General features: G+C 40.8%; 2 protein-coding genes across 2 annotated transcripts; both read right to left on the reverse strand.

Moving 5' to 3' along the window:
* Positions 1 to 801: 801 nt before the first annotated feature.
* On the reverse strand, positions 802 to 3,117 carry LOC138778813 (protocadherin gamma-B1-like). Its single transcript, XM_069956538.1, has one exon. The coding sequence runs from the start codon at positions 3,115 to 3,117 to the stop codon at positions 802 to 804; it is 2,316 nt and encodes a 771-aa protein (XP_069812639.1).
* Positions 3,118 to 10,047: 6,930 nt separating this feature from the next.
* On the reverse strand, positions 10,048 to 12,486 carry LOC138778974 (protocadherin gamma-B4-like). Its single transcript, XM_069956553.1, has one exon. It carries the CDS (start codon positions 12,484 to 12,486, stop codon positions 10,048 to 10,050), a length of 2,439 nt encoding a protein of 812 aa, XP_069812654.1.
* Between the last annotated feature and the right edge of the window lie 988 nt (positions 12,487 to 13,474).

Raw genomic sequence — 13,474 nt, forward strand, 5'->3', positions numbered from 1 at the left:
GCCCGAACTATTAATTAATCACATTCCTGATCTCACACGGTAAACGGCGTCAGCACAAAAAAATCCCAAAGTGCAAAATTGCGCATTTTTGGTCGCATCAAATCCAGAATAATTGTAATAAAAAGCGATCAAAAAGTCATATATGCGCAATCAAGGTACCGATAGAAAGATCACATCATGGCGCAAAAAATGACACCTCACACAGACCCATAGACCAAAGGATAAAAGCGCTATAAGCCCGGGAATGGAGCGATTTTAAGGAACGTATATTGGTTAACAACGGTTTGAATTTTATACAGGCCATCAGATACAATATAAGTTATACATGTTACATATCGTTTTAATCGTAACGACTTGAGGAACATGCATAACAAGTCAGTTTTACCCCAGGGCGAATGGCGTAAAAACACATTTCCCCCAAATAAAAGAAATGCGTTTTTTTTTTCAATTTCACCACACATATAATTTTTTTCTGGTTTCCCGGCACATTTTAGGCAAAAATTACATCTGCCTTAGCAAAGTACAATTAGTTGCGCAAAAAATAAGGGCTCATTTGGGTCTCTAGGTGGAAAAATGCAGGCGCTATGGCCTTATATACACGAGGAGGGAAAAACGAAAACGCAAAAATGAAAACTGGCTGTGTCCCCTAAGGGTTAATCTGGGCCTTTGTATACAACCCACAAAAAAACATATATTTTAACCAAACAACTGATTAATTAATCTTAGTTAAGAGCTTTTTGAAACTATAGCACTTTCTTTTTATTAATTATATTTCTAGAGATATAAAGATATGTTTAAACATCAATATCTAAATACCTGATCGATATTGCTGGGAGGCAGGTCAGTGCTTGCACAAACATTTCCTTCTGTCGGATTGTCTGTATCTATGAGATTGTCTGTAGGGACGTTCTGCACCGGTTTCAGATAAGCAATTTCATTCTGCTTTGAGTCCAGAGTCACACACACATCATATGAGAATGGGAAAGGTAAACTTGTATCACTGATCTCAGAAGGACATCCCAGGGTGAACTGAGGATACACATTTCTGCTATATGCTCCATAGCTTGTTGGGGTGGGAGTCTTTCTGCATTTGTAGATGACAGCGATGAGAACAGTTATAATGAATAAACAGGAGATCAGAGCTATGGATACCACTAGATAGAAAGTTACAGGGGATTTACTGTCAGAATTCGTCGGTTGTTTTTTGATCTCTGGCACAACTTGCTGAAAAGTCTCAGCCACAACTAAAGACAAAGTAACTGTAGATGAGAGAGATGGGACTCCATTATCCTTCATCAGGACCACAAGTTTTTGCCTTAAGGTATCAGAGTCTTGAAGATCTCTCACAATCTTTACTTCACCAGTATATTGGCCAATTCCAAATAAAGTTGGGTCAGGGACCTGTAGTAAGTGATAGGAGAGCCAGGCGTTGTGTCCAGAGTCAGCGTCCACTGCAATCACTTTGGTGACTAGATAACCCTTCTCAGCAGAGTGAGGAATAAACTCAAATAATGCTGATCCCTCAGTGTCTGCTGATGGGTAGAGGATCTTAGGAGCATTATCATTCTTATCAATAATACATATCCTCACTGTGACATTACTGCTTAGAGGAGGAGACCCACTGTCTTTAGCCATCACCTGGAACTGAAATTCCTGCAACTGTTCATAGTCAAATGATCTCTGGGCATAGAGAACCCCGGTCATTGAGTTTATGGAGACATAGGAGGTGACGGGAATATTATCTATGTTGCTGCTGACAATGCTGTATGTAATTTTCCCATTGTCATCCTGATCAAGATCTGAAGCGACAATATTATGTATTGAGGTCCCAGGTTGATTATTTTCTATAATGTAGACAATGTAGTTAATTCTTTCAAAAAATGGAATATTATCATTTACATCTGAAATAGTCAGCTGAATGGTTTTATTGGTAGCCAGTGAAGGAGATCCTTTATCCATACACTGAACTGTGACATTATATACAGAATTCCTCTCTCGGTCCATGTTAGCTGCAGTTACAAGTTTATAGTAGTTACTGGATGATGGTAACAGCTGAAAATCCTTTATGTCTGAGATCTGACAAATAATCTCACTATTCAACCCAGAATCCAGATCGTGGACATTAATAATTGCTATGACAGTACCAGGTGGAGAATCTTCTGGAATAGTTGCTGCCAGAATGGTGACTGTTATATCCGGAGCATTATCATTCACGTCAATCACTTGTGTAGACACCTTGCAATGTGTCACATGACCTCCACCATCTGTAGCTTCTACAGTCATTTCGTAGTTTTCAGACACTTCATAATCCAAAATTCCGATTATAGTAATATCTCCTTTCAAAGGGTCTATAGAAAATACTTGATCTGCATTTTTAGGTATGTGGCTAAATGAGTAAGATATTGAGCCATATGAACCTTCATCTTCATCGGTTGCATTTAAATTGACCACTAGGTAGCCAACAGGTACATTCTCAGGTAATCTTATTTGATAAGTGTCTTTCATAAATTTGGGAAAGTTGTCATTTACATCTTGAACTGTGATCTTAACTATAGCAGTGCCAGTTTTAGGAGGTTTACCCCCATCAGACACTTTTAAAATTAATTCATAGAAACTCTGTTTTTCTCTGTCTATTGATTTTTCTAATATAATTTCTGGATATGTAATTCCTACCTCAGTGGTTCTTTCTTTAAGAATAAAAAATTCATTTTCAGAAAGAGTATATGTTTGTATAGAATTGGTGCCCAGATCTGGATCTTCTGCATTTCCCAATGGAAAATGTACTCCGGGTAAAGCAGATTCACTGATTCCTATATCAAAAGACTTCTTAGAGAATGTGGGAGCATTATCATTCACATCCTGGATTTCGATAGTAATCGTGTAAAAAGTCAAAGGATTTTCAATCACAGCTTCCAGGTTTAGAAAGCAGCTTTGTTTTTCCCCACATAATGTTTCTCTATCAATTCTATCTGATACAATTAAATCTCCATTCTCCATATTAATACTGAAATATTGTTTTGTAATATGAGAAACAATCTGGAATTTTCTAGATACAAGATCCTTAACATTTATTCCAAGATCTTTTGCCACATTCCCAACTACAGATCCCCTTTTCATTTCCTCAGGTATTGAGTATTGTAATTGGCCTGAGATATTCTTGCAGTAAAATAAAATGACATAAAATAATACTTGCCATATCACCATCCATTGTGTCCCTGTGTATCTTGTGCTATATTTCATTGCAGAAATTCTTCATATAAATGATCAGGGGAAAAAGAAATTGTAAAATTCTAAAGGATTCTTGAGAAGTAGATAAGAATAAAGCACAATGCAATAAGCATTAAAGAACTAGTACAGGATTTTCTAGAGATCTGTGCTGTGAAGCTGAATTATTTCCCCTGTTCACATACAATAAAATATACTACAGTCTAATGGCGGCACTCAGAGTCCAAATTGAGGTACTGCAAGACACTGGTAAAGCCTGTTTTGTTACACTACACATACCTTTTACAATACTATCTATTTTATTATATTTATTTACAATATTATTATTAACATCTGCAAGTAGCCTTCTTAAAGTGTTCAAGTTTCATTCTCTAAAACTGTTAGTATTATAATATTATCATTTTTCTCAGAAATGTAACAATGGGTATGAACTATTCAATATATGTCTTATTGCTAATGTTAACCCCTTCGTGCTGCAGCTAGTTTGGGCCTTAATGACCAGGCTAATTTTTCAAAATCTGACCTGTCTCACTTTATGCTCTTATAGCTCAGTGATGCTTTAATGTATGCTAGCGATTCTGAGATAGTTTTTTCGTCACATATGGCACTTTATGTTAGTGGCAAAATTTGGTCACTACTTTGTGTGTTTTTTGTGAAAAACATCAAAATATCATGAAAAATTTAAAAAATTTGCATTTTATGAATTTTGAAATTCTCTGCTTCTAAAAAAAGAAAGTCGTAGCACCACATTACCAATATGTCTTCTTTATTCTGGCATAATTTGGTAAACATATTTTACTTTTTTAGGGTGTTATGGGGCTTAGAAATTTATCAGCAAATTATCACATTTTCGTGAAAGTTTCCAAAACTGATTTTTTTAGGGACCAGTTCTTTTTTTAAATGGATTTAGAAGTCTGGTATCCTGAAAACCCCCATAAGTGACCCCATTTTGGAAACTACACACCTTAAAGAATTAATCTAGGGGTATAATGAGCATTTTAACCCTACAGGGGCTGGAGGAAAGTATTCACAATTAGGCAGTAAAAAAATGGAAAATAAAAAATTTTCCAATAATATATACGTTTAGATTAAAGTTTCTCATTTTCAAAAGGAAGATGAGAGAAAAAGCACCCCAAAATTTGTAACGTAGGTTCTCTTGAGTACAACGGTACCCCATATGTGGGCGTAAACCACAGTATGGGCACACAGCGGGGCTCAGAAGGAAGGGAGCGCCAATTAGCTTTTCCAATGCAGATTTTGCTGACGAAGTTTCTGAGTGCCAGGTGTGTTTGCAATGCCCCTGTAGTGTCAGCAGAGAGAAAAACCCCATAAGTCACCCCATTTTGGAAAATGCACTTCTCTAAGAATTCATCTTGGTGTGAGGTGAGCATTTTGACCCCACAGGTATTACAGGAAAGTATTCAAAAGAAGACAGTAAAAATGAAAAACTCGAATTCTTCCAATAATATGTTCGTTTAGTTTGAAATTTCTCAATTTCAGGAGGAACAAGAGAAAAAAAGTACCCCAAAATTTGTAACGCAGGTTCTCCTGAGTACAATGGTACCCCATATGTGGGCGTAAACCACTGTATGGGCACACAGCAGGGCTCAGAAGGGAAGGTGCGCCAATTAGCTTTTTCAATGCAGATTTTGCTGAAGAAGTTTCTGAGCGCCAGGTCCGTTTGCAGCGCCCCTGTAGTGCCAGCAGAGTAAAATCTCCCAATAAGTCACTCCATTTTGGAAAGTACACCCCTCAGAGAATTCATTTTGGGGTGTGGTGAGCATTTTGACCCCACAGGTATTAGAGGAAAGTATTCAAAATTAGACAGTAAAAATGAAAAACTCGAATTTTTCCAATAATATGTTAGTTTAGTTTGAAATTTCTCAATTTCACAAGGAACAGGAGAGAAATGTCACCCCAATATATGTAACGCAGGTTCTCCTGAGTAGAACCGTACCCCATATGTGGGCATGAACCACTGTATGGGCACACAGCCAGGCTCAGAAGGGAAGGAGCGCCAATTAGCATTTTCAGTGCAGATTTTTCTGAAGAAGTTTCTGAGTGCCAGGTGCGTTTGCAGAGCCCCTGTAGTGTCAGCAGAATAGATTCCCCCCAAAAGTCACCCCATTTTGGAAAGTGCACCCCTCAAAGAATTCATCTTGGGGTGTGGTGACCATTTTGACCCCACAGGTATTAGAGGAATGTATTCAAAATTGGCCAGTAAAAATGAAAAACTCGAATTTTTCCAATAATATGTTGGTTTAGTTTGAAATTTCTCAATTTGACGAGGAACAGGAGAGAAAATGTACCCCAAAATCTGTAATGCAGTTTCTCCTGAGTAAAATGGTACCTCATATGTGGGCATAAACCACTGTATGGGCACACAGCAGGGCTCAGAAGGGAAGGAGTGCCAATTTACTGGAGCAAAACTGCAGCTAGTAATGGTTATTAGATTAGTGCAGTTACTAAAATAAAATAAAAAAAATGAGATTACAGGTAATGTGGGGTGGTTACGGGCAACCAGGGTTGGTTATGGGCAACCTGAGGTGGTTACAGGTAATCTGGGGTGGTTACGGACAACATGGGGTGGTCACGGGCAACCTGCTGTGGTTACGGCAACCTGGGGTGGTTACAGGCAACGTGGGGTGGTTACGGACAACCTGCAGTGCTTACAGACAATCTGGGGTGGTTACGGGCAACCTGGGGTGGTTACGGGCAATGTGGGGTGGTTACGGATAAACTGAAGTGCTTATAGGTAATCTCGGGTGGGTACCTGTAATCTGGCATGGTTACCGCAATCTGGAGGGGGTCATTGGCAATTTGTGGTGGTCAGAGGCAACCTGCGGTGGTCAGAGGCAACCTGCGGTGGACGGAGGCAACCTGCGGTGGTCAGAGGCGACGTGGCTTGGTCAGAGGCGACGTGGCATGGTCAGAGACAACTTTAGGTGGTCAGAGGCAACGTGCGGTGGTTACAGACAACGTGGGGTGGTTACGGGCAATATGGGCTGGTTACGGGCAACCTGCTGTGCTTACAGACAATCTGGGGTGGTTACGGGCAACGTGGGGTGGTTACGGGCAACCTGCAGTGCTTACAGACAATCTGGGGTGGTTACGGGCAACGTGGGGTGGTTACAGGCAACCTGCAGTGCTTACAGACAATCTGGGGTGGTTACGGGCAACGTGGGGTGGTTACGGATAAACTGAAGTTCTTATAGGCAATCTGGGGTGGATACCTGTAATCTGGCATGGGCACCGCAATCTGGAGGGGGTCATTGGCAATTTGGGGTGGGCAGAGGCAACGTGGCATGGTCAGAGGCAACGTGCGGTGGTCAGAGGCAACGTGCGGTGGTCAGAGGCAACGTGCGGTGGTTACGTGCAATCTTGTTACTGATAAACTGAAGTGCTTATAGGTAATCTGGGGTGGGTACATGTAATTTGGGGTGGTTACGGGCAATCTGGAGGGGGTCACTGGCAATTTGGGGTGGTTACGGGCAATGTGCAGTGGTTACGGGCAATGTGCGGTGGTTACGGGCAACGTGCGGTGGTTACGGGCAACGTGCGGTGGTTACGGGCAACGTGCGGTGGTTACGGGTAATCTGGGGGGGTTAGGGGTAATTTGGGAGTAAACTGCAATTATTACTATAATAAAAAGTGTGTGTTTTATTTTTTTGTATGTTTGTCACTTTTTGTAATTTTCTATCACAGTAATCATAGTTCAGTGACAGAGACCAAATTGGTCTCTGTCACTTTAAATTTTCCAGAGTTGGCTGATTGTGAAGCGCATGCGCACTTCACAACCAGCCAGGACGCCGAGGAGGAAGGAGCTCCAGGATCAGGTAACGTATATGGGGAAGGGGGGGTGACTGGGGGACGGGGGTGACAGGGGGTGGGGGGCGACTTGGGGGGTGGGGGGACATCACTTTTTATCCCGTCACCAATCATTCATGGTGACAGGGGATAAAAAGTGCCGGCGGCACATGGTACAAGCGATCAGCGGTATATAGTATATACCGCTGATCGCTTGTACTGGGACCCCACAGGGGGGTCCCCGATGACTGCCCCATGCTCTCCGCTACCTCCGGTGGCGGAGAGCATGGGGCTTTCATTCATTTAAACTTTTCCATCCCTGCGAACAAACATCGTTTGTTCGCAGGGATGGCGGCGGCCATCTTGGAAATGATGGCTGCCGGGGGAGGGGGGTTAGTGATCTCTCTACTAGGGGGGGCTGATCTGAAGTCTGGGGGACACTTATTTCATCTCCCCCCGCCGTGGATTCACGGCGGGGGGAGATGAAAGGCGGCGGCATCGGTAATCCCCTTTACCGACGGCCGCCGCTATAACGTTAATAGCGGCGATCGTCGGTAAGGGGGGGGGGAGGGACGGACCCCACACACTGCCCCAACCCCTCAGTTACCTCAGCTATCGCCTTAAAAAGCTGATGGCAGCAGAATAAGGACCCTTAGTGACCGCCGTAAAAAGCCGTATCGGCGGTCACTAAGGGGTTAAAATGTTGCCCAAAGAATATTTAATAGACAGATGTAAAGTTTAAAAGGAATTGTAATAACTAGAGATAAGCAAACCGGGTTTGGGTTCGTGTCGATCCGAACCCGAACGTTCGGTATTTGATTAGCTGGGGCTGCTGAACTTGGATAAAGCTCTAAGGTTGTCTGGAAAACATGGATACAGCCAATGACTATATCCATGATTTCCACATAGCCTTAGGGCTTTATCCAACTTCAGCAGCCACCGCAAATCAAATGCCGAAAGTTCGGGTTCGGATCGACTCGAGCATGCTCGAGGTTCGCTCATCTCTAGTAATAACCTTTTCAATTACATTAAAGGAAAAGGACAACGCCCCAGTCACTGGCGGAGTGGGCAGTCGCTCATCCAGTCGGTCATGTTAAAGCTGCAGCTTGTACAAGATGTACCCAGATTCTAGCCAAAAATGACATCAGGCGGCCATCAGTGGGACCCAAGAGCAGCACTACGGAGCCACGGGGAAGGGTAAATTTACTTTGTTATTTTCCCTTTCCTCTGCCCTTCTCCCTTTTTTCAATTTTATGGGACTTCTCTTGCATACTGATGACTGATCAGTTCTCTGTTAGTAATTTACAACCAGGTTAAATAGGTAGGGTAGACAGAATGGTAAGCCCTAGCGCCAGGCCCCCCGGCTGTCCCAGTTGGCTGGTGTCAACTGGTTGACTTCCCCACCTAAGCCAAAGTATACATAAAGCATAGAAAAAACAAAAATAGAGAAAACAAGAAAAATGCACACTGAACGATTTGTTGTACAGAAATGGGTCAGAAAGCCAAGCGGCAAAATACAGTGCCAAATCAGAAAATGGGAAGTCAGAAAAAGCAAGCAAGAGGTCAAAAATTCAAAATAGCAATACAGGTAAACACCAGCCAGATCCAAAAAAGACTTACAACAAACACTAAGCAGAGGGCCAGTAGTATTCTTATGGGATGTAAGAGTCTCAGTCCAGGGCATGATTGGACCAGCCCTCTGACATCCAGACCACACAGATCACAGACTGGTAAGGAAGGAATATGAGAGGTGAATGAACTGTCAATCACAATTAGCTTAACCTTCTGCAGCCCAGAACAATGTTGGCAGAAGAAAAAGACATGTGTGGTGGAATGCAATTAACACATCAAAGTAGGAAACTGGTTCAGACCAGTGCCAGAGGAAATACAATTAATTGTCAGCAGCGCATCCCCTGCCATATTTTATGGGCAGAGGATGGCGCTGAAGCCTGCAAATGCATGGATAGTACATTGCCTTTACATAACCTGCTTAAAGCGAATGTACCATCAGCACATTTACTTTAAGTGTTGCCAATGGATAGAACAGCACTGACGCAGGAAAGGGGTTATCCAGCATTAGAAAAATATGGCTATGGTCTTTTTCCTTTATGGCAGGTTTCTGTAAATGTTTACTTTCCCCCTCTATACTGAGAACATTAAAGCGACTCTGTACACACAATCTGCCCTCCCCAAACCACTTGTACCTTCAGATAGTTGCTTTTAATCCAAGTTCTGTCCTGGGGTCCATTCAGCATGTGATGCAGTTATTGTCCTAAAAAACAACTTTTAAACTTGCAGCCCTGTGTCAGACTGGCATGGCCTGGAGAGTCTGTGCGTTAGGCTGGCACCACCTCTCCATCCCTCCTCCCTGCCCTAAACATCATTATGAATGTTCCAGGCAGGTTTTCTACTATTCATCACCTGTGTGAACACTGCACATGAGTTGGATCGTTAAGGCACCTGGGAGTGTTCAGACAAGTGAGGAATAGGAAAAGTTCTGCCAGGGGCTGCCAGAACTTGGAGCATCTTCCTAAGTAGTTTGCATGAGTATATTGTACCAAAATAATGAATCATAAACATTGTATTACCCCTCTTAGCCATGTCCCCTATTACATCAGTGTAAAATTACATCAGTGTATAAAGCGTCACTTCATAACACAATTTTTTTTTTTTTAAATGTTGCTTTGTAAATCTATTCCAAAATTTTTAAATTTAACAGATCTTATTGATGATGAAATTTCTTGTTTGTTGCTGCTAAATGTAAGTGGCTTTCCTGGAAGATAGTTTTTATAAGTTATATAGACTAACAAATGGAGTTACACAGGATATCTAAGTTACTTTGTCATAAATACCTGACACATACAGTACAGATGAAAGATCTTTCCGGAATATTCCGAACATGCCCAATTTATATTCGCAAAACAACTTATTTAGTTAATCTTGATGAGGATCAGTTCGAACATATTGTTTTTTTCAAATATAATATGTTGCTAGAGATATAAAGATGTTTAAACATCAATTCATAATTACCTGATCGATATTGCTGGGAGGCAGGTCGGTGCTTGCACAAATAATCCCTTCTGTTGGGTTGTCAGTGTCTATGAGATTGTCTGTAGGGACGTTCTGCACCGGTTTCAGATAAGCAATTTCATTCTGCTTTGAGTCCAGAGTCACACACACATCATATGAGAATGGGAAAGGTAAACTTGTATCACTGATCTCAGAAGGACATCCCAGGGTGAACTGAGGATACACATTTCTGCTATATGCTCCATAGCTTGTTGGGGTGGGAGTCTTTCTGCATTTGTAGATGACAGCGATGAGAACAGTTATAATGAATAAACAGGAGATCAGAGCTATGGATACCACCAGATAGAAAGTTACAGGGGATTTACTGTCTGAATTAGTTGGTTGTTTTCTGATCTCTGGCACAACTTGCTGAAAATTCTCGGCCACAACTAAGTTCAAAGTAACTGTAGATGAGAGAGATGGGACTCCATTATCCTTCACCAGGACCACAAGTTTTTGCCTTAAGGTATCAGAGTCTTGAAGATCTCTCACAATCTTTACTTCACCAGTGTGTTGACCAACTACAAATAAAGTTGGATCGGGAACCTGTAGTAAGTGATAGGAGAGCCAGGCGTTGTGTCCAGAGTCAGCGTCCACTGCTATCACTTTGGTGACTAGATAACCTTTCTCAGCAGAGTGAGGAATAAACTCAAATAATGCTGATCCCTCAGTGTCTGCTGACGGGTAGAGGATCTTAGGAGCATTATCATTCTTATCAATGATACATATCCTCACTGTGACATTACTGCTTAGAGGAGGAGATCCACTGTCTTTAGCCATCACCTGGAACTGAAACTCCCGCAACTGTTCATAGTCAAATGATCTCTGGGCATAGAGAACCCCAGTCATTGAGTTTATGGAGACATAGGAGGTGACGGGAATATTATCTATGTTGCTGTTCACAATGCTGTATGTAACTTTCCCATTCTCATCCTGATCAAGATCTGAAGCAACAATATTGTGTATTGAGGTCCCAGGTTGATTATTTTCTATAATGTAGACAATGTATTTTATTTTCTCAAAAACAGGATAATTGTCATTTACATCTGAAATTGTCAGCTGAATGGTTTTATTGGTAGACAGAGGAGGAGATCCTTTATCCAAACACTGAACTGTAACATTATATACAGAATTCCTCTCTCGGTCCATGTTAGCTGCAGTTACAAGTTTATAGTAGTTACTTGATGATGGTAACAGCTGAAAATTCTTTATGTCTGAGATCTGACAAAGAATTTCACCATTCATCTCAGAATCCAGATCACGGACATTAATAATTGCTATGACAGTACCAGGTGGAGAATCTTCTGGAATTGTTGCTGCCAGAATGGTGACTGTTATATCCGGAGCATTATCATTCACATCAATCACTTGTATAGACACCTTACAATGCGAGACAAGACCTCCACCATCTGTAGCTTCTACAGTCATTTCATAACTATCAGATGCTTCATAGTCTAATGTCCCTATTATCTTTATGTCACCTGTTATGGAATCTATAGAGAATATCTGATTAATATTTTTAGGGAGGTGGCTAAAGGAATAAGATATTTGGCCATTTGAGCCTTCATCTTCATCGGTTGCATTTAAATGGACCACTAGATAGCCAACAGGCACATTCTCTGGTAGGCTTATTTCATAGGTGTCTTTCATAAATGTTGGAAAGTTGTCATTAATATCTTGAACAGAGATCTTAACTATTGCAGTGCCTGTTTTAGGAGGTTTCCCTTCATCGGATGCAGTTAAAATTAATTCATAGAAACTCTGCTTTTCTCTGTCCAACAATTTTTCCAGTATAATTTCTGGATATTTAATTCCATCCTTAGTTGTCCTTTCTCCAATTCTAAAGTTTTCATTACCAGAAAGAGTATAACTTTGAACAGAATTTGTACCTAAATCTGGATCTTCTGCATTTCCTAATGGGAAATGAACTCCAGGTGAAGCAGATTCACTGATTACTATAGCAAAAGATTTCTTGGAGAATGTAGGAGAATTATCATTCACATCCTGGATTTCTATAGTGATCGTGTAAAAAGTCAAAGGAATTTCAATCACAGCTTCCAGGTTTAGAAAGCAGCTCGGTTTAGCTCCACATAATGTTTCTCTATCAATTCTATCTGATACAATTAAATCTCCATTCTCCATATGAATGCTGATATATTGCTTTGTAACATGAGAAACAATCTGGAATTTTCTAGATACAAGATCCTTAACATTTATTCCAAGGTCTTTTGCCACATTCCCAACTATAGATCCCCTTTTCATTTCCTCAGGTATTGAGTATTGTAATTGGCCTGAGATATTCTTGCAGTAAAATAAGATGACATAAAATAATACTTGCCATATTACTGTCCATTGTGTCCATCTGTATCTTGTGCTATATGTCATCGTATAAATTCTTCATATAAATCATCAAGGGAAACGGAAATTGTAAGATTCTAAAGGATTCTTGAGAATAAAGCAAACAGCAATATGCTCTGAAGTATTAATGCTGGATATTCTAGAGATCTGTGCTGTGAAGCTGCAGTAGTTCTCTTATTTAGTTACAATAAAATATACTACAGTCTAATGGCGGCACTCAGAGTCCAAACTGAGGTACTGCAAGTGTCTGGATGAAAGCTTGTTGTATTACTCTACAGTGCATATTTCTATTACTATACAGTGCATACATTTTAAAATGTTAAAATATCTTATTATAATTATAAACATTATCATTATCAACTCCAAGTAGCTTTCCAAAATGTTTAACTCTTTATTTTATTAGTGTTATACACATTAGTATTATTTTACTCATAAATATAACAGAGATCAAAGTATTATCAGACTGTCAGGACTTGGGGACTGAAAGACACGAGAAAGGTGATGCCCTAGCACTTACACTTACCCCACTGTCTCTGCCTTATTACCTCAACTGCCCTAACTGGCAGCGAATAACTGGTTGATAGTCCCTTGCCTGCACAGTTGTAATACAAGATGAACAAACACAAACTCGTAGTCAGGATAGCAAGGTCGGCAACATGCGGTCAGCAAAGTACAAAATCTCATTCAAAAGAATAGTCTAAAGCCAAAGCCAGATGTCAGAACATCAGGAATATTTATTAGGATAAAATGCTAGGTCAAAATAACACTCAGGGACTGAAGCTCTATTGCAAGCAGGGAATAACACACAGGGGAGGATACTTAGGAAGCCCCCGGTATTATCATGGATATGCTGTCATGGCTATGCAAATTGCCTGCCAGCATGATGCTGACATAATACAATACATTGCACTACAGTTGTAGTGCAATTTATTGTAGCAATGATCAAAGATCACTGTACAGTATTACACTAGTGTACAGTAATGTACACTAGTGTAAAAGTAGAAAAAAAGTGCAC

Source organism: Dendropsophus ebraccatus, chromosome 1 (assembly GCF_027789765.1).
Source record: "Dendropsophus ebraccatus isolate aDenEbr1 chromosome 1, aDenEbr1.pat, whole genome shotgun sequence".
Taxonomy (NCBI): Eukaryota; Metazoa; Chordata; class Amphibia; order Anura; family Hylidae; genus Dendropsophus; species Dendropsophus ebraccatus.